This window comes from Stigmatopora argus, chromosome 22 (assembly GCF_051989625.1).
Source record: "Stigmatopora argus isolate UIUO_Sarg chromosome 22, RoL_Sarg_1.0, whole genome shotgun sequence".
NCBI lineage: Eukaryota > Metazoa > Chordata > Actinopteri > Syngnathiformes > Syngnathidae > Stigmatopora > Stigmatopora argus.
The window spans coordinates 9,498,964-9,519,919 of NC_135408.1; the positions used below are offsets into that span (position 1 = coordinate 9,498,964).

The following is a 20,956-nucleotide window of genomic DNA, read 5'->3' on the forward strand; positions in this document are numbered from 1 at the left end:
GCACATCCGTTTTAGCTTACAACACCCTTGCGAATGTGTCGGTGTTTCTCTCGCCTGCACATAATCTTTGGTAAAACAAATAGCAACGCCCACTGCGCTACGATTCCGGAAGTGATATATTATTTCGGCTTGTGTGTTCATTCTTCAGTCTTACAGTCTTCAATGCGGTATTATAGTTTTTTAAAAGATCGGCGTGCATGTAAGTAACAAAACTACGGGCATATTCGGGGACAGCTGCATTACATCGCACTTTGGCTGTCAGTCAGAAAACCTTGTAGATTTTCCTGCTAGCTGCACCTTCGTCATTTGACTAGTCAGTTGATCAATATTGCTCGTCATGGATGCTGAAGTCCCGACCTCCGAGGAACCCGAGAGGAAGCGCAGGGTGCACGGCATGTTGAAGCTTTATTATGGGCTCAACGAAGAAGGAAAGATCGAGGAGAAGCCACAATCGGTGGATCCCTGTGACATCAACGGGTCAGATTTCGACCCAGAACACTATTTAAACAAGGTGAGCGACTGGATGGCTGAAGTCGTGATCATTAGCAAGTTCTCAAATTAGAAATACATTTTTTTCAGAGTGACGCAGTGACACAGAAGCTCTCATTTAGCAACGACTTGGAAATGTATACATGTCATTTTCTTGTGTTGTGTATTGTAGTGTGCATTAGGGTTGGGAACCTCTGGGTACCACGATGATCAATACTCGAGTTATGAAAGCATACCATGATTGTCTACGGTCCAACCGTTGAATTGAAAAATAACTTTAAGTGACTTGACCTGAGCCTTTTGTGTCCTCATTCAGCTTCGAAAAGAATGCTCTCTTGCAGAGCTGATGAATCATGAGACCACCATGGTCAAGCAGATCCGTTCCTTGGATAGCGACATGCAGACGCTGGTATATGAAAACTACAACAAGTTCATATCAGCCACAGGTTAGGGCATTTAATATATTTCTCATCAAATTGCAACTGTAAATGTTTTGTCCAAAATCCATACACATCCCCTTAACTTTTTCAAGACACCATAAGAAAAATGAAGAATGATTTCAAAAAGATGGAGGATGAAATGGACTGTCTTTCTGCAAACATGGCGACCATCACTGACTTTAGCGCTCACATCAGCGGTACCCTTGAAGACATGCACGCTCAGATTACAAAACTCTCAGGTGAGCAACTACGACACCACCCGTTCGGTTCTGCTGTTCCGACATATTGTCACTTTCCCGCTTTCTCATGCTTCTTCCTCAGGGGTTCACACGTTGTTAAGGAAATTACAGTTTCTGTTTGAACTGCCTGCCAGACTAAACAAATGCTTGGAGCTCCAAGCCTACGCTCAGGCGGTGAATTTCCACCAGCGTGCTCGCTGCGTGCTGCAGCAATATAGCCACCTGCCTTCCTTCAAGGGCATCCAGGATGACTGTCATGCCATCATGGAAAAGCTGGCCCTGGAGCTTCGCCAAAAGTTCAGGTGAGTTTACAAAACTATGATCACAACGCAGCCTAATTCAGCTAAATGGCTCACGTACACACACACGTACACACACACGCACACACACACGCACACACACACACACACACGTGTGATTGGCTGTTTTAGGGATGGTGGCTCGAGTGCTAAAGACTTATCCGAGTGCGTGGAGCTGCTATTGCAGTTGGACGAGCCCGCAGAGGAGCTGTGTGAAAAGTTCCTCAGCCATGCCGGCTCGCGTCTCCAGCAGGACCTCCAAGGCCTGGAGGCCGAGATAAGATCGAGCCCATCTGCATCGGGCGCGAAGGATGCGTCGAGCCGGTCTGTGCCCGACGGCACGGTGAAAACGAGCCTCCTCCTTCCTACATCCTCGAATACTGACATCCTGGAGTTCATCGACAGAGGTTGCAACGAGTTTGTCAGCAGCTTGTGTTTAGTCATTACATCCTATCAAGAACTTTTCATCAACCACGCTCAGAAAGGGGACCTAGCGTCCAAGAATATGGCTCAGATGGCAAACGGCAAGCTGCTGGACTTCGTCAACGACCTGGCAGCTCGCTATTTCTCGCTGGTGGAGCGAAGGATCCAAGAGGAAAAAGGCGTGGCGGACAACTCGCTCTTGGTCCGCGCCCTCGACCGATTCCACCGCAGGCTTCAGGCGGTGACCAAGCTGCTGCCCGGCTCCTCCGTGCCCACCCGTGGAACGGATATCGTGATCCGCGCCGCCACGGAGCGCGTCAAGCAGTACCTGGCCGCCCTCCAGACTTTCTACGTGGACAGCCTGACGGACGTGAGGCAGGCCCTGGCGACGCCCCGTCTCTCGCTGGCCGCTCCGGGGGCGGGGTCTCGTCTAAGCGGCCCGGCCTCCGGCAGGGAAGCGCCGAGCGGCCTCCCAGAGCTGCTGTCCTCCCTGTCCGCGTCTATCCTCAACCAGATCAAGTCTGTTTTAGCATCGGTGCACCTGTTCACAGCCAAGGACATTACTTTCTCCAACAAGCCGTACTTTAAGGTGAGGAAAAGTACGACGTTAGCCGATACACACGTATAAAAATGTTATTCTGACTGCCTTTTTTCTTCTTTTAGGGGGAATTCTGCTGCCAGGTTGTCCGTGAGAGCCTGGTTGTCAGCTTCATCAAATTTGTGTGCCAATCCTCTCGTCAGTTTTGCGAGAGTGCAGGAGACAAAGGAGGCTCCACCCCACCAGCTCTCCTCTTGCTTCTTTCTCGACTTTGTTTGGATTACGAAACCTCCACCATCTCGTATATACTCACTCTGACCGATGAACAGTTCCTGGCGCAGGTAATACATTGTCATCGTGCACTCGGGTTACAAGCCAAACTTGACATTTACATTTTTTTTTCTTACCGTTTGTGAATTTTAGCATCACAGTCCAGCAACTGCCGTGACTTCCCTATGTACAGAAGCAAGGGAGGCAGCACAAAAACTGCTCAACCATTACGTCAAGGTAAATGCAATCATACAAAATGAGGTGCATTTGCAAAATTCACTGGGGTCAAATGAAGCCATCATTGGCGCTCATGAATCTCTACTAACAATAACAATTAGCATATGATCGATTTGAAAGAACGCAGGACATTGTTATGTTCGTATCTGCAGGTTCAGGGCCTCATTATTTCACAAATGCTCAGAAAGAGCGTGGAAACACGAGATTGGGTCAACACTATCGAGCCCCGAAATGTCCGAGCAGTGATGAAGAGGGTTGTGGAGGACGCCACATCCATCGACGTGCAGGTGACCAATTTCACCTTTTTAACGTACATCTTCGCTTGCTTGCATTTGACCGACCCCCCCCCCCCCCCCCCCCCCCCCCCATCATTCTATATGTTACCCTAGGTGGGTCTTCTATATGAGGAAGGTGTGAGGAAAGCGCACAGTAGTGACTCAAGCAAAAGGACTTTCTCAGTCTATAGCAGCTCAAGGCAGCAAACTCGCTATGCTGCTAGCTACACACCAAGGTACGGATATACTTAATTTCCTTTTTAAAGGCCACTTGGCAGAGCTCGAGGATATCAACAAGGGGAAGATCTTTTTTTTTTTACTTGACAGGGCTACAAACGAAAATCCTTGTTTAAACTACCTGAATACCAATTGACCATAAAAGACGTCCAATTATTGGGTGGTTTAATCACAAGTAGGCATTTAATCCATTTGAACTCTCTCCCTCTAACTGATTGGCTGCCAATGACTGCAAATCCATATCAAGCTGACAGTAATTGAATGAACAACACCATCATCGTTCTCGGCATGTCATTCGTTAGTAGTCCTCGATACTGATGACATTATTTTAATGCTTTATTGGTCAAAAATGTTCATTCTTTAGATTTTTGCAGCGATACATGACTGCTCTATACTGACGTCTAATATTCATAGATGTGTTTTTAAGGTAGATGTAGGAACAAGGCATTTATATTACATTATATATTGTTTTATTATATGATTTGGCCTCTCTTTGCAGCGCTCCGATGGACACAAGTTTATTGAGCAACATCCACAAGCTGTTTTCGGAAAGAATTGACATTTTTAGCTCAGTGGAGTTCAACAAGGCAAGTCCGCTTTTTGGTCATATCTACATAGACCGTCTCAAAAAGTCCAACTTTGAATAATAAATCCTTCTCTGCTTCAGGTCTCTGTGATGACGGGGATCATCAAAATCAGCCTGAAGACCTTCCTGGAGTGCGTGCGGCTGCGTACTTTTGGTCGCTACGGGCTGCAGCAAATCCAAGTTGACTGTCACTACCTGCAAATGTACTTGTGGCGCTTTGTGTCTGATGAGAACTTGGTACATTTCCTGCTGGATGAAATTGTAGGGAGCTCCGCCCACCGTTGCCTGGACCCTACCCCGATGGAGCAGAGCGTCATTGAAGTTATTTGTGAACGGGGTTGAAGGTCAAGGTGAGGTAATGAATAGCCAACCGGAGGGTCGCAAAACCACTGGATTTGATCAAACACTGGAGTGGGAAAGTATGTTCAGTGTACCACGAAATGTGAGGTGTATAGCATTAAAGCTTTTCTAGCTAGATAGTAGTGGACTAATATAGAAAAACAGCAATTTCAGACACTGGACTGTTCGTGAATATACACTAGCTATTTTAGTTCCGCTCCTTTGCTTAAAATATTTATCATTCATTACTTTCTTTGGTACTCCAAATACTGCAATTTAATTTGTAATGCATATAATGAAAATACATTGGGGAAAGGCACTTACACTTACATTTGATATTTTGTTTATTGAAATTAAATCTTAATATATTGGCTACCATAGACACGAATAGCTGTCAATCCAGTTGAATTGGGAGTGTTATGTCGCTGTCAGACTCAAAAAATCATTTAAATTAGAAGCCAGATGATGAAAAAAATGTAATTTGAACTCATTTAAATTTTAATAGAAAACTGCATGAACATGAGTTGAATGACTGCTAAATAATTGATAAGGAGGTTGTCCTTTTGTTTCAAACATCAGATTACAAATCATGTTTGGCACTTCATTAAAAACTAATGTATACATGGAGTGTCCATGTTTTATATGTACAGTAGCTTGTATATGTCATTTGATTGGGCATTTAATTCAATTTATACATGTGTTGCATTATCTTTGTTTCTGGTGCCATTTTGAGGTTTGTTAGGCCGCTGGACATAATCATATTTCAAATAAATATATTTCCCTCAAATTATTTCCATAAAGGCTTTGCATATGAAGACAACATTCGGATTATTGTAAATGTGTGACATAATGTTTGTAACAAACGTGTGAAAAATAATCTCTAACATGCGAAGCTTTTGACATCTTCACAATGTCGATTATGATATTAATATTCAGATGTTTCACAACATCTTTCTGCCATTCGGCATTAGGTGCGGTACTTTCTGACCTCACATGATAAACAATTTTGATTGGTTGAAGCGTCTAGGAACTGCCCTCTTCAGATTCCCAACTAAACATGTGATTGGCTGGGCTCCCACTCGCGTTGAGGTACGCATTCAGGGGGCGGGTCCACATGCAGGCTGCATTGACAAATACACTTTGTTAGAGATCTACCCACGTACTTCATACCCGTAAGTAATCAAACTTTTTTTTGCATTTTCAAGTGTATTATCGAGGTTGTTATATATTGAATTAATTCCAACCAGTTTGACACCACATGGCACGGACTAATTTGCCCGATCCTCTGCTTAAACCCATAACACGTTTCACCTGGGTAGTGGCGTTTCCATCCTGCAACTAATCAAATCCAACTCACAATAACATTAGTAAAACTGTCAAAAGAAATACTACTGGATAGTATAGATATTGTAGCTATTGCAAACAAATTCAGGATTCATCTTATCAAACAAACAAACAAAAACCCACTTGAATCTATAGTTGTAATCCTGCAATTGTTTTTCCCCTGCAGACTAATAATGAGGTCAAAGGGTCAAGTCCCAAATAGCAAGGGTTCCCATAAGACTGAGAGGGAGTTTGGAGGGACCCTAGGTGAGTTACTTAAACTTTCTCTATCCGTCGGCATCATTGCAATGTAAACATAAACATTTTGATCATCTGCACTGCATACCATTTGCTCGTTATTGGAAATGACATGAAAAGTGCAAATCCACCACAGTAACTATTGACTTTGCATGGGACGTTAGTTTTCTTCCAGAACTGCACGTCAGATTCGATTATCCTTATCGAAATAAAAACGCACAAACATCACTCTGTATTTGTTCCCCAGGGGCCATTTGCATTCCCATCTTGCTACCGTTGACTGTGCTTTTCCTGATTTGCGTGAGTCGATCTCCTGACGCAGCTGTGGTTCAATGGCCCCCGCCTTTTCCCTCGCTGGATCAATTATGGGACCCTTTGGCCCCCATCCTGCTCCTGGGATGGATATCTTTGCATGCTTTCCTCTATTTGCTGCCATTCGGAAAGGTACGCACTCATACTGCACTATGCCAGAAAACAATGGTTGTAGTATGGGAAATTGAGTTATTGTATATTATAATATATCGCGACCCCTGTGAGAATAAGTGGCTCAAAACATGAATGAATGAATAATATATAACCTTTCTGGGGTTTGAATATGCAGCTATTTTTGTGTCTAACACATTACAACATTATTTGCTTGTATATAATTTCATCAATTACATTCAAAGTTAGGTAGGATTTCACTGTGTCTTGCTCATATTTTGTCTTAACATCTGCCTGAGTCATTTTCATAAGAATATTATGGGTTTACCTAATTCTCTGGAAATGGTGATTAAATGTTTTGTTCAATTTTACATCATGTTTGTGCAGGTTTCTGAAGGATTAGTGCTGAGAGATGGAACACGCCTTAAGTATCCCATAAACGGTACGTGGCAATGTAATGATAATGACAGTGATCCATCTATCTAGTATTTTTAATCTGTGATTAATTGCCTGTCAATGACAAAGCAAATAATAGACAGAAGAGTCCAATCTTTGCATTCACATATCAGCAATTGACTTTAGAATCTATCGTTAACTCATTTCTGGAATGTGACTTAAAAAAAACATTACAACTCACAGAAAGCTCTGCAAAGAAAATGAATGATACTGTATCATGAATCTTTTACGTCTTCTTTATATTTCTATTCTGTCACAGACTTCATTTTCGAGCAAGACTGCGTTGATTTTAACTGAGTCATGTGCATTTTTGACTGTTTTCTCCTCTAGGTTTCCTCAGCCTGTGCTTGAGCGCTGCATTGCTGACGTTGCTTCTGATGTTGAAGGCTCCTTTGGGGCATTTGTACCAGTTGATGTTGCCTCTGGCAGTTTGCGCAATGGGAATCTCCTTTGTGCTCTCCGTCTACCTCTACGTTTCTTCTTTTTGGGCTCCTCCCCACGCTCTTGCATTGGGGGGCAACACAGGTGGGTAGCAAGCTATCCGACGGCCCCGCCCATTGAGTTCTTACTGTAGACGTTACATTGTGCGCTGGAGGGTTCAGATGTTCCCGTGGGTAAGAGGTAACGGAGGTGGTTTGTGAGTGAATGTCCTTGTTTCTGACTCTTGGGTTTTGTAGCAGCCAAGCTTCAGGCGTTAAGTAAACACAAAAAGATGACCCTTTTACATCCGTTCCACTTCAGAAGGATGAAATCCTGTTGTTGTGATCCAAGTGTTCCTGGCTGATGATCACATAGAATTAAACGCTTCAGATGTGCCTTATTGTAAAGCTCTAATTGAACAAAATGAAAAATGCCTCTAGAGATTTTAATGATGTAAAGACATCACGGCATTAATCATGCTGCCAGATTCTAACGTCACCTCTCGTATTATTTCTCCCGAAAACGCAATTGAGGGCAATCCAAAAGGCAAATGTCCCAGTTTGCATGGTGTACCTCAAGTATTCAATTTTGACCTATGACCTTGACCTTTGTTTTTTTTTGCTTTTTAGGAAATCCTTTGTATGACTTCTTCATCGGACGGGAGCTAAACCCTCGTTTAGGTCATTTTGACCTTAAATATTTCTGTGAGCTCAGACCAGGCCTGATTGGCTGGGTGAGTAGAATTAAAAGAACAACCTTTTGCTTTCCCCTGCATGTCTGAACTTTGCACAAATAATTGAATACTCAACCCCAACGGTCTGAATTGAAATGATGTGAAAGTCTGCCACCAAACTGACGAATGACAGAGATTTGTTCCAACAGGTGGCGATATTGTTCAACCTATTTCAATTTTGGGTAGTTAGACTGACTAAATTACACACTGAATTACCTCCCTGACATTTTGTCAGTGAATTACAAATATAGAAAACCTAAAGGTCAGTATTTTAATTGGTCTAAAAAAATAACTCTGTTCCGGCCACCTGCTGCAATCAGATATTATATTGGGAAATATCATAGCTTTATTCCTTTTGTTTTCAGTCAGACCAAAACAAGATTTGCACATCTGATCGTTTTAGGTTGAGGTGTGTAGTAGGAGACAAAAAAACCTCCCACGTGTGAGTGGGAGATCTTGGTTGAATGTCCGATCAGATTCATTTGACAGCATCTCTTTTTCACCAGATTTAAGAATTTCTATCTTCTGTGGGTCAGTTATTAATTTTGGGGGCATTTTTTTGGGTCACCTCATTAATAGATGTATTTTCAAATTTTGCAATAGCGTATGAATGGGCTTATTTTTGCCCTAACTGTAAAAATTAGGGGCCAAATGAAAAATAAAACAGTGTTGCTTGAAATTTTGGCACATTTCAAAGTTGGAAGGGTCAAAATGGATCAGTGTATAGCATGGCAACAAAAAAGTGGACTGGAAAACAATCCATGTTGCAAAACATCCCATGATAACAAATAGCTTTGTCTTTTGAGCATGTGATGCCTTCATAAGCATGACAGATGGATCATCAATATATGATATTTTGGTCCATGATGCATTTTTCTCTCAAAGTCATATTCAGTTCATGTAAGACTTGCAAAGCGGGTAAAAAAAAACAGTATATTTGTGAAAATGATGATTCTTTATGTTAAAGAAAGAGATCAGATAGTCAAGAGTAAGACATGCATAACCGAACAATGTAATGATTTTTGTCAGACATAAATGTCCTATTTTTCCTCCCTTACGCCGAAAAGAAATCGAAGATATTGCCTTGAAAAGAAGAGACACTCATTTGAGGCCAACAAGCCGACAAAGATCTTATTTTTGTGGAGGGAACGCTCTAAAATATGTGATTTTCATTCAGGCTAATGATGAATAAATGATTAAACCTGCACTTTTTATGTGCATGAGAGTTAACCATTGAATCAGTGGACTAATGCTTTCACTTTTCACTCTTCATATTAGATTATTGCAATCATTCTTCTTATATGAGACAATAGTGCATTTAATACTACCTAAAATGCTAGACTCATACGTACTGTAGAATTATGGTTAGCCAATGTCACGCTAATGTGACGCAAATATGTATTGGATTCTGAAGAATCAAAATGCAAGTTTCTCATTATTTCCAATTCTTCCAGGTGGTCATAAACTTTGGCATGTTGATGCAAGAAGTGGAACTTCGAGGCTCTCCCTCACTTGCCATGGTTCTTGTCAACAGTTTCCAGTTGCTGTACGTGGCCGACGCGTTGTGGAATGAGGTGAGTCGTCATTGTCAAGATGGATGGGCTAAAACATCTTCATTCAAAACTGTTGCTACATGATGCATTCTTTGATGAGGATAAAATGACGTGATAAAGTATGGCTGGAGCAAGTTGGTTAGTTCATTTCGATCCACCATAGATTTAGATGTCTATGAATTAAATTCAAGAATCTTGCATAAAACGTGAAAAAACTCTATGCTATGCAAATGGGAACAGCATTGTTAATCATTGCAATGTGAATATTTACTCATTGGTGTCTTAAGGTTTAATTGCGACCCATGAAGGGAAATAAATTTGACACCCGTGCTTTGGATGGAGCTTAAACCCGTTTCAGCTTCCCCGATTTGTCGATGCCGACAGGAAGCAGTTTTGTCCACCATGGACATCGTGCACGACGGTTTTGGGTTCATGCTGGTCTTTGGCGACCTGACTTGGGTCCCTTTTACGTACAGCCTGCAGGCGGCCTTTCTGGTCGAGCATCCTCAAGCTCTAAGTGCCCTGGGAGGTGCTACGATTATCATCTTAAATGGTAAAATCACATTTGTCACAATGTATTATTTCTCTTCCCTTAAAATACCATTCCTCTTCTTCACTATTAGGTATCGGATATTATATCTTCCGTAAATCCAACTCCCAGAAGAATCAATTCAGGAGAAACCCCAAGCATCCAAGTGTTTCGAGTGAGTAAAATGGTCGCCATTGACAGTGATAGTGACCTTTCATTTGGAGTCTCTTCAAATGGATCGGACGCCTACTCGTGTTAAACGAGTGATTGACGGGTTAAAATTAGCATCGCACAAGGATGGCATCGGGCAGCGAGATGGTGAAGCGCTAATTAGCTGAAGTGATTGCACATTTCTCTTTTGCATTTTCCACGGCTGCCCACAGCGCTGGAGACCATCGCCACGGCGACGGGAAAGCGTTTGCTGGTGTCTGGTTGGTGGGGTCTGGTCCGTCACCCCAATTACTTGGGCGATCTCCTCATGGCCTTGGCTTGGTCTTTGCCTTGTGGTAACAGCACCTCATCTTGCATGTTCAATTTTTATATCATTCTTCCTTCCGACACGCGCTAGACAGAGTCTAGCACGCGTAAAAATGGAGGCTGTCAGTCCTTTTGTTCTCGCTGACACACGAAGATGATGTGACTCATTGTTTCGCCGCTTTTGTAACTGAGAAGCATAGAAGTCGAAGAGAAAGAAATAGGAATAGCAACACGGAAACTAAATGGATGTTCGAGCGAAAAAGACAAAAAAAACCAAGATCTTTTCATGTCAAAGTGGCAAATGATGACACCCCTCGCGCGGGTTCGATACAGCTATTTAGTACCAGAGCAATCAAACTGATTTTTCCTGTTCTTTTCTGTAGGATTCTCGCATCTCCTGCCATACTTCTATGTGATATATTTCACCATCTTGCTGGTTCATCGCGAAGCCCGTGATGAGAGACACTGCCGAGCCAAATACGGACTCGCGTGGGACAACTACTGCCGACGAGTCCCCTACAGGATACTTCCGTATATTTACTGAAAAGTCAAGGCAACAGGTAAAATATGGAATCAGGTTTGTGTCACAAAAAAAATCAACTTCTGGCATATTTTTTTTCATTTTTTAAATCACGAAGGAAAACAATGAAACGTAAACAACTCTAAATGAGTTCTGAAGAATAAATGATAGTTCAGTATTGTTCATGTTTTGATCGTAATGGAAGGGATAGTCGTATATAGATGTTCGCCCACACTTCATTCTAGTTACAAGATTCACATCTAAATAAAAACAATACTTAAAATTTGCCTTCAAAGATAGTGAATCACATTGGACGAAAAGAGCATCTATTATTCGTGTCACGCACAGTGAGTCGTGCAAATAGAGGTGAGAGTGCATTCTGTTGATGGACAATTCCATTTGTCACCTGCATGCACCCACTTGAGCACACTTTTCCTCTGGCTTCGCCCACACCACACTCCAGCTATTTTTTTGCATTATTTTTCATATGCAAAGTGGTAATGACAAACATACCGGATCACGGTTAACTCTTTCAGGGTTACTTATGATGACGCCCTGTTTGGCTTTTGCCCTTTTTCAGTTGTGAATCGAAATGGGAATATTTGGTCAGACTCTAAGCAACGGATTCATATTGAAATTCACATCGGAATTTACCATATGTTTACAATTGAATCATTTTCTGACACTAAAAGAAAAAAGATGGACGCTCCTTCCCAATTTAAGGATGTTACAGTCCAGTATGTCATGTATGGTGTTTTCACGGCGTGAAGAACACGCAACATCCCACAGTGGCTTGCGTGATGATGAATTAGCGATTCAGTGCGAGTGCGTCCATGTGTATGCCAATCTTACCGTTTTGAGCCCTGCAGTTGTAGCCAGTTTCCATGGCAACGTGCCTGTGAGAGCACAGACGTAGGAAGGGAGCGTTGAGACGGTTATGGCCGTGTGGAGGGTGAAGGGAAAGGAGGAGCTCGGGATCATGAGTGTGGAATAGTGCGAGAAATGGATGTAGAAACTGTAGGTACCTCGTCCCCCAACATAAAGTACAGATGAACTTGGATTTTATTTTTTTGGGGTTATGGGTAAAAGTCTTGAAGTGACTGCACAGGAATGTCCAATACAATTTGGTTTCCATGGTGACAGTGGATCATGATATGTCCTTTTCATTCCACAGAAAAGATCAGCCAGGCACCTGGTTACTGTTGCCTGGTTGCCGCTTTCATTTTCTATTCAACTCATTGACGCTAGACGTCCAATCCATTACGACTGGGAGGGGCAAAAATGTTCATTGGCCCTTTTTCAGTCCAAATGGAGTGGACGTCTAGCCAGTCATCCAACGTCTCATGAATTGGACATTTACGAGGGATGAATTGGCAGTGAGAGTTAAAATGGGTACATATAAACTTAGACAAAGTGTAAAACGAATATTTCTAAAAAGAGAAATAGTTGATGTATTTCTTTATTTCAAAATCTAATGTACTTTTTGACATATATTAGACTTCTTACACACAGATATAATTTCTCTAGGTAGTTTGACAGTTAGTGTAATAGACGGTGGCTTCGTCAACACGGAAATGTTTATTGCAATAATTACACCAAAGGCGATGGCAGAATAAGACCCTGTAAACAATGTATATCATAAAGTATTTTACATAATCCGTAATCTCTCAAACACCTTAATTGCACTTTAAATCTGTGTAGATTTGGCAAGAGTTTTGTAGGAGTCAGTCAGTGTGTGACAGTGGCATCAGATGCCTTTTTGTTTTGTACCGTTTACTAGTGACGAGCTCATTTGAAGAGTTTTAACATGTCGTCAATGGCGTGTGGAAAAAGTGAAGAAAATCACAAAATGACATACGTTATCATTGGCCATGGTAACGATGTGTTTATTTGCATTATTTGGATATTATGGAATTTATTCCATTGTTAGGCTTTAATCCTTGTATTGCTGTCCATCCAAAACGATGTTTTCTACACTTTCACAAAGGATCTTTCCCATTTTTGCTGTGAGTAAATACTGCGGTTTTGACACATATGGACAATAATTTGACAAGCTGCAGTACTAATGCTATTTTACCCTAGGTAGCAACACCAGACATTTTCAACACTTGTTAAAATACACATTATGATCCGCCCCTAAATGTGTGTACTCATACTGTTGTTTAAATCACAATTATCAACAACTTAGTCCGACTAACAAACACTCGAGAGAAAGAGCAGATGAGCAAAGGTCATCAGGCAGCAATGACTTTGTACGCCTAATTGTATTATTGAGATGAGTCAAATGACTCTTTACATCGTTATCATTGCGTCTTTGTCACTTGTCGTGCACACTCTCACACAACACAGTCATCAAACCTATTATATTTTGTGTCACGCCGATATTTCGGCATCAGTAGTGATGGGTGACCAAAAGTATTTGAGCGTACGAATAAATAACGTGGCGGTGATGGCCGCTAATTAGGTATGTCATCATAAAAGAGTCTCATTCTTTCTATGATGATAATCGTCGGCTTAAATTGGCGTCGATTTGAAGTTAAGGATTATTGTTCGTTACTTTGCCACATCGTAGGGATTGGTCGTCTAGCGCCGTCACTAGCGAGCATGAGCCAGAAAAGCAATTGCTTTACATTCAAGTATGCAGTAATGTAGTATCAAAAGAAAAAAAAGTGTATTAAAAAATAAATAGTATGGTATTTGTGCAACACGAATTCCATTAGTAGTTTAGTGTTTTTCATTGCTTGCAGTTTCTTCGCGCTAAAAGATAAATAACAATTTCCTTTTTCTTTGTTTTTATCAAAATCATTGTAGCCTACCAAGATTTAACATTTTATTAAGTGTCTTATCGCCTTATCATTTGGAGTAGACCACAATGGAAGCAATTTCTCAGTGTTCTCATAATCCTTGACCTTTGGCACAATGTTTTTCATATACAATCTTTTGGCATTATTTATGTGAGCACAAAAGAAGGCTACTAGCATTTCCCACATTTTATGTCCTTCCAGCTAGGAATTCATTTGACGTTGAATCGCCCACGCGGAGACTTCGACCTTGCTTTTTTTTTTAAATGATATTCTTCCAATGTAATACTAACCTCATGGCCAAAACTTCATGATGACTGAAAGTGGCTGTGCACCTACCAATCTGTTAGATACCCATACTCGCATCTTAGTGAATTTTAGTTCTTTATATCTAAATGCACTGTAAAAATTAAATTTAAAAAAAAATTGACTTGACTTAGCTGTGCCTAATTTTCTATATCATTAAAAAAACAAGCAAACCCTAAAACCTTTACTGCCAAATTAACTATGGTAAAAATAACTATTATTTTATCGTAGTCACATACTTTGTCATTCTGGTTTTACATCAACGGTTAGAGTTTGAACACCATAATGTCACTGCGGCAGTCAGGGGTGCTGTCCGCTGAGCAGTTGCCAGTTTACATGAAACTTTTTTCCCATTTTTGTGGATTTGTCTACCAAAATACGGAATAATACCAAACGGTTTGGCACGTGCACACGTTCCAAGTCAAACATTCCAGACAAGTGATTTTTTTTTAGTGTTCCAGCCCATTGTTTGGAGAGTCACAGTGAATAAAGAGACTGGATTGGTAAGAGCAGCATTGGATTACTCCAGCCCTTCGGAGTCCTTGTTAAAAATAAGAACGAAGTGGAAAAGGCAACACAAACACCTTTTTGCCGTCATCGGCTTCACCTCCTTCCTCCGTACACGCGGTGCTTTTGTCCATCTGTCTCACAGCAGTGTTTGTGATAAAGCGACTTAAATGGGTTGGAGGCAACAGCTTTACATTCACAATAGCGCTCAGATTGGATTTTTTTGACGTTTCGTCTTCCAAGAAAGCCACTGATGGGACGGTTACGTGGTGGACTGGACGCGTTGATGTCGTTGCGCGTTCCTTTTTTAGATGTTGTGACAATCTGTTAGAAGCTCACCAGGGCGTAGACCATGCTTGAACACAAAAAGAAAGTTAATATACTATATAAATGGTGTACATTAACATTACGTGGTGCAAGTTGTGCAATCTTTTTTGTTTAATTTGGATTTTTTTCACTGCCAATAATGGACGTCCGTATCCTTAGCATCGATATACGTTACTCGAACATACCTGTAGAGATAATAGAAGAACGAGAGAAGGTAAAATCCCAGTTTACACCACGATTCCTTCTGACAATAGTTGAGGATGTCAGCATTCATGACACTGACTGGATCGTACATGACCTCTGACCCATCGGCTGGGCGATGGAAAAACCTGAATAGAACATAACGCCTGTCTTCCATCCTGTATTTTCTTTTTCTTTTTTGTCAGGGGACCGTTCATGCCGTACCTCCAGAGATGGTAGAAGAGAAGCGGGATATTGAGGCCGAGTGTTACCCACTCTCCGGCACACATGAACATCAGGCAGAAGAGCCCGTGGATGGAGTACTCTGGTACCACCAGCTAAACACAAACACATGCATCAAATAGAAACATGAACTCTTTTAGTGCCATTGATGATTATACATGTCTAATCACATGGCTTTTTTTCCCATTCTTTTGCTGTGACTCGAAATACATTTATCAGTAGCTAACGTCCAATCCGTTTGAACTGGAAGGACGGCTTCCTTGTTCAAAAGGATTGGAGTTAAATCTCCAGCACAGGAAATCAATCATTTGAAGAGAAATGTGAATCCTTCCTGAAGTGTCTATTGTGAAAGACTTGGTTTTAATCAGGTCAATGCGGCATCTATTTCAGTATATCATGTTATTTTTTTTCCCACAAATGTTTTCATTATTAAATATTTGTAACTCAGAATGAAATTTCCCATCTTTGATATTTCAAAAGGAAGCATTTCGTGTTTACTATATTTCAGCTTTGACCCTTTTTCTAGTTTTGCACCGATACCAATACTGGTATCGGAATGACTAATTTATAGGTATTTGGTCGTACTAAGTAATGATGATAGACATCTAATGTCCTTGCGTCCAATAATCTTTCCATTGTGAATTTAAATGCGTTCATCACTAATAGCAAACTCTCTTAAACTCTTCCATGTGCCAGTGGTGACAGACATTTTTTTCTGGTGATCGTGAAGAAAAATCCAGACAGCGTATAAATTATGAATCAGCGTGTGGGTTTGGAGTGAAGCAGTGAAATGGAGAATGTGTCACGACACTCTCAACAAAGGGGGAGACAAATGAAGCCCCCTGGTGTCATTATCAAAGTGTGGCAGGTAGGTGAAAAGCTGAAATTACTCACTCTGCGGAGAAGGTTGCAGATTCGTTCGATATTGAGAATCCTTTCCCTCTGTTGATGACACAAAAAGATGCTCTTACACAAATCTTCATTGTTTGTAATGTAGTGCAGCGCTACACATTTCATATGGGAGTGTTACGCTCTGTTTTTTAATGTTAATACTGTGAATTTTATTTTGCACGCCCATTACACTTGCACAGTGAGACAAATGGTCTGTTTTACTGTATTTATGACTATGTTTTAAGACCAGACCGGGTGAAGGTGAAGAAAAATAGACTAATTGTGGGATTGGTGAGCAGTTTCCTTCTGGTCTTTGCTGACCCACATCATCAAGGCTTCTTTTTCAGTTCTCAAGATATTAGGCAGAGCAGAGCACATCGTGGAAAAATGAACTCCAATCCCCCAGATGATCGTAAAGTGGACTTTGCCCTGGTTCCTAATTCCAAAGTGGACACTCCGGACCCACCCACCATCTGCATTTACGTAAGTCCTGTCCTGTATACGTAATGATACACACAGCAGTTAAAGAGATGAACGTGTAAGCATTTTTGTGCATCAACATTGGCTTACAGTCAAAGTTCTTATTTGGCAAATGTTAATCTTGTCATACTCATTTTTAAACACGTTTATCAAATGGAGATTCGTATTTTTATGGACATGTTGACTAGGCCGGACTAATATAATGCAGGGAAAAGACCCGTGTTCTCTGCGTATAGTAAGTTAGAAGTGCGCGTGCAGGTTTTGTGTGTGTTTCTGGCTGGCCCGCCTCCACACTCCCACAGCTTGATTTCGCAGTTTCCTCTCCCACTCCTCATCACTCTCACTTTGCCGCTTCACATTGTTGTTGGAACATTCCAATCTCACGGCTGATGTCAACTCGGAATTTGAATTCAGTGATTATAGCCATCATTCGTATATTTTCGATCAGGAAAAAGACATTTTCCACAAATTGAGTCGGATGTGGTTTTACTAGCATGCCTATCTCGCAAAGGTTTAGGATGCCTGAATTTTTTGGGACGTATGAAGGTAGCGGCATCTCTTACCGCTCTGGTGGGATTGCTCTGGTCGATGGGGTTTTTGAAATCTGTGCGCAGTTCATCAAATGCGATAATCTGAAAAATAAAACACGTCCAGGTTAAAAAAGAGCTGCGACAATTAAGTGACTAATTAATTAGAAAAAAATACCTATTTTGATAGCCCATAAAATATTCAGTTTATTTTAAGTTCTTTTTTAAAAGATAGCTAGAAAGATAAGTAACCTCAGCCATTCTCTCCACTTTAATTAAATTGCACGTCTATTAGCAAAATTGGTCAAAAGTATCCAATTCTGCCCGACACATTGATCAATAATATACAAACATTGTGAGCGTTCCCGTTCTGGGGGGGTTTTCCCTTCCAGCCCGTATGACTCCCCTCATCATTTTTCACACTTGTAAACAGATACAGTTGCCATAGCAACTTGGCAACCCCCTTTCATGGCTTCCATGGTTACAATTGCACTGCATAAATGATGCAATTGGCTGAGAGCTGAACTCAATTGGGATATTTTGGTCGTGAGTCAAGCCTGGCTGGATGGGGCTGGTTGGGGTCATAGTTCGATAAGCCTTTCAATCATGTTTGAACGGCAAGTCAGACATCCGCTTGCTTGTCGTTTCCCCACCCACTCACCCCCTTTTTTCCCTTTCACACAGACACACACAAATACACATGCAGACAGACAGACAGACAGGCAGACGGTCTGACTGACTCATGCCAAGCGGCGCCATTCAATCCATGCGTCGGCCTCATATTTGTGACAACTAATTTCAAGTTCAATATGTCTTTGTCCTTGTGAGGATCGTCTGTTTGTCAAGTCTCCGCAGCCGTCTCCGGTGACGTCCGTGCAATTTTTTTTACGGGGAAATGCGGCCAATTCATATCAGTCGGGCAATGAGATGTTTGCTGTGGTGGGAATGTCACCGTCTTGTTTGAGGAGCAGGTTTATTGTCAACATGCACGCGCAAGAGCACTGATGGGGTTAGAGAAATGATGTGAATAAGATTTGCTCCCTATAAATGTCACCTTTTCAGGCACTAAACGTGGCACTTAAAAGTCGAGCTTTCGCTCATGCGATGGGAAATCGGTCCTCGTCACGTCATTTTGAGAGGAATGTTCAATTCAAAAGTGTCCTAAAAAAGACATTGATTTGTTGCGGTATTTTATTTGACGAAATATTGTAGGTTTGTTTGTCTCAAAGTTTTGCTAGCCGAGCGTTCAAGTGTGCTTTTCCTCACCTGCCAGATGACAAAGAAGATGAGGGCGGCGCACAGCACCAAGGTGAGCATGTAGCAGAAGGCCGCGAAGGTGAACGCCATGGCGGGGACAGCCAGCCTGACGACGGGCTGGCTTCTCTCTCAGGGGGAGATTGGTCTTCTCGTCCCCCTCGGGCCCAAGTAAGTCAAGCACGCAACTACGAGGAGGAACGAGATTCCCAGGTTTCAGTGCCTGTTTGACGAGAAAAAAGAGATTTTTATAAGTTGTTCACTATGACGTTATGCTCAATTTCCTATCCATCACTGTTACGTTTGTTTGTTCGCCTCCTGTTCTCAATGGCAGCCAATGAGTTTAAGTTGCTGCGGAAATCCCCCCAATCAATAGGAAATGATCCAAAACCTACAGCAAGTGACCTAGTAGTGACAAGTACCCTAACATGACAAAGAAGTGACTCCAAATGAACTCATTGATCAATTCTCTTAAACTGCCTGAAGATGCTTATTTTTCGTCCAATCCGGGGGTGAATGAACCTTCCCCCCAGTCTAAATGGATTGGATGTCTCGCAAGTAAGTTAACTTTTCCGCATAAAAATAAACATGAGATCAAGTTGGCATGAATGTGGCCCACAAACCAAGCTGAGTTTGACACCCCTGAATTGTGACCCTTGCCAGCCTTACCTAAACCGTCCAAATTTGGATATGTCTACGTAAATGTTAGAATCAAGTAGAGAATACCTGCGGCAAGTGAAGAGAACATTCCACCTGGTCAGCGTCTTGGTCGATTTGGGTCAACAGCATGTCACAACTGTCTGCTGCGCGTCAGTTTGGCTCATCCCTCCATCGCTCCATCCATCTCCAAATGGGAAAAAGGCTCGGCCGTCTTGTCAAATTTTCAAGAAAATCACAGATTCGGAGAAAGCCTCTGCGTTTATTTGGAATTGAAAAATCCACTTGTCCACTTCAAGCGTCTCAAATTCATCGGCGCTCCACGTCTTCTCTTGTCCGACTGCTTTCTTTGCCCTGAAGAGATGTTCTTGTATCCAGCGTAATATTAGAAGGATCATCCAATCGCACCAGCCCGTTTTCCCTCCCGCTGTTATTTGCCGTCTCCTTTTTCTCTCTCTCCCTTTTTCTCTCTCTCTCTCTCTTGTTCTCTCACTCTGTCGCTTGTCCATTTACACATTTCATAATCACTCGGATCCCCTGGGACAAATAAGAAGGCAGAGCAGGGCAAACTGCAAATGTTTTTTCCCATTTTTTGACTGCTTCCCAATGGCAACCATTCGCCATTGATTTCAATACACGCTTTTGTCTCACGCTCTTCCAAAAGACAGAAAAAGTCAGAATTGTGAATAGTATCCCCAGCAGCTGTACGCACTCCTGTGTGTCTTCAATTCTAGAAGGATAAGTGACTCATTTTATATCACACTGTTTTGTAATTATCTTTAGGCAAGTCAACACTCTTTTTATTGATGTAGAAGAATTCACTTCAAGGTCATTCAATTTGCTTTACACATTAAAATCATCAGAAAACTATTCAAACAAAGACAATCAATTGAGAAATAGACAAAAACAAATGAAATCGGGACTAAGAGTAAAACACTTAAAATAAGAAACATGCTTTGACTTACTGGAAGCCAGTGCACTCACATTGTGACTATAATAACATTATTTTCTTTTCTTTGTTTTTATGAGGGCTCTGGCAGCATCCTGATTGTTTTTTTTTTTTGCTCCATTAGAATAATTCAATTTGAAAAAAAAAATGATAGCATGTGGTGCTGCCACCCTCCCAGTTATAATGGATTTTATTTTACGCTTTAGGGATCTTATGTTTTGATCAACGAAAAAATAAAAAAATAAAATAATTTCAGCATTTTCTTACTAGTCAAAAGCAGTTTAAACTTATAAATGACTGCAGTCTGGCCTCTAGTGGTAGTATAGGGTTATTGGGAAATGACTAGCTGGCTAATTAATATGTATTGACTATTTATTCCACCTTATGTTAGAAGCACTATATGTATATCTAGAATAAGGATAGAAATTGTATTTTGACTCAGAATTATAAGAAAAAGTGGCCCTGACTAACAGCATTTTTTAAGATATAGGAAAGAATTAAAGGCAATGACAATGCGGTAGTTGTGTTTATATTATCACATCCAAGGCTAAAAAGAAATTGATTTCATTTTTTCTCCATGACTTGTCATTGTGCATTAGGGTGCATTATTTTTGTAATAATTACAAATTTAAAAAGCAACACTGAAATCCAGATGTCCCTTAAAAGGCCGTGCAAGGTTCAAATGATACTACTAGTAGTTTGATTCTGCAGATGAACAGCAACAGATTGTAAATGATCCGCAAGATGGCGACTTGCTTGTGAGTGGAATA

At 41.3% G+C, this 20,956-nt stretch overlaps 3 protein-coding genes across 3 annotated transcripts; 2 read left to right on the forward strand and 1 right to left on the reverse strand.

Annotated features, from left to right (window-relative positions):
- Positions 1 to 79: 79 nt before the first annotated feature.
- vps51 (VPS51 subunit of GARP complex) lies at positions 80 to 4,993 on the forward strand. Its single transcript, XM_077591807.1, has 11 exons — positions 80 to 511; positions 806 to 935; positions 1,022 to 1,168; positions 1,251 to 1,470; positions 1,600 to 2,479; positions 2,554 to 2,769; positions 2,852 to 2,935; positions 3,088 to 3,222; positions 3,325 to 3,446; positions 3,947 to 4,034; positions 4,115 to 4,993. Exons 1-11 carry the CDS (start codon positions 338 to 340, stop codon positions 4,373 to 4,375), a joined length of 2,457 nt encoding a protein of 818 aa, XP_077447933.1. The 5' UTR covers positions 80 to 337; the 3' UTR covers positions 4,376 to 4,993.
- A 464-nt stretch (positions 4,994 to 5,457) lies between these two features.
- tm7sf2 (transmembrane 7 superfamily member 2) lies at positions 5,458 to 15,888 on the forward strand. The gene is made up of 12 exons (XM_077592025.1): positions 5,458 to 5,544; positions 5,883 to 5,962; positions 6,201 to 6,397; positions 6,764 to 6,818; positions 7,163 to 7,357; positions 7,882 to 7,985; positions 9,440 to 9,559; positions 9,923 to 10,091; positions 10,162 to 10,242; positions 10,451 to 10,573; positions 10,928 to 11,104; positions 15,392 to 15,888. Exons 2-11 carry the CDS (start codon positions 5,890 to 5,892, stop codon positions 11,086 to 11,088), a joined length of 1,278 nt encoding a protein of 425 aa, XP_077448151.1. The 5' UTR covers positions 5,458 to 5,544; positions 5,883 to 5,889; the 3' UTR covers positions 11,089 to 11,104; positions 15,392 to 15,888.
- Positions 14,591 to 19,676, reverse strand: cnih2 (cornichon family AMPA receptor auxiliary protein 2). The gene is made up of 7 exons (XM_077592026.1): positions 19,307 to 19,676; positions 18,593 to 18,803; positions 17,363 to 17,431; positions 16,323 to 16,370; positions 15,411 to 15,523; positions 15,191 to 15,334; positions 14,591 to 15,033 (listed from the first exon to the last, which is right to left on the reverse strand). Exons 2-7 carry the CDS (start codon positions 18,671 to 18,673, stop codon positions 15,006 to 15,008), a joined length of 483 nt encoding a protein of 160 aa, XP_077448152.1. The 5' UTR covers positions 18,674 to 18,803; positions 19,307 to 19,676; the 3' UTR covers positions 14,591 to 15,005.
- Between the last annotated feature and the right edge of the window lie 1,280 nt (positions 19,677 to 20,956).

Excerpts from the sequence above, each read along its gene's own strand:
- vps51 (XM_077591807.1), top strand. The coding sequence starts at position 338 with ATGGATGCTGAAGTCCCGACCTCCGAGGAACCCGAGAGGAAGCGCAGG. Across the intron at positions 2,770-2,851 it reads ATGAACAGTTCCTGGCGCAG|CATCACAGTCCAGCAACTGC; the intron begins GTAATACATTGT and ends TGTGAATTTTAG. Across the intron at positions 2,936-3,087 it reads TGCTCAACCATTACGTCAAG|GTTCAGGGCCTCATTATTTC; the intron begins GTAAATGCAATC and ends TCGTATCTGCAG.
- tm7sf2 (XM_077592025.1), top strand. The coding sequence starts at position 5,890 with ATGAGGTCAAAGGGTCAAGTCCCAAATAGCAAGGGTTCCCATAAGACT. Across the intron at positions 5,963-6,200 it reads GGAGTTTGGAGGGACCCTAG|GGGCCATTTGCATTCCCATC; the intron begins GTGAGTTACTTA and ends TTTGTTCCCCAG. Across the intron at positions 10,243-10,450 it reads CAAGCATCCAAGTGTTTCGA|CGCTGGAGACCATCGCCACG; the intron begins GTGAGTAAAATG and ends GGCTGCCCACAG.
- cnih2 (XM_077592026.1), bottom strand. The coding sequence starts at position 18,673 with ATGGCGTTCACCTTCGCGGCCTTCTGCTACATGCTCACCTTGGTGCTG. Across the intron at positions 16,371-17,362 it reads AGAGCAATCCCACCAGAGCG|AGGGAAAGGATTCTCAATAT; the intron begins GTAAGAGATGCC and ends TGTCATCAACAG. Across the intron at positions 15,335-15,410 it reads CTCTTCTACCATCTCTGGAG|GTTTTTCCATCGCCCAGCCG; the intron begins GTACGGCATGAA and ends TGTTCTATTCAG.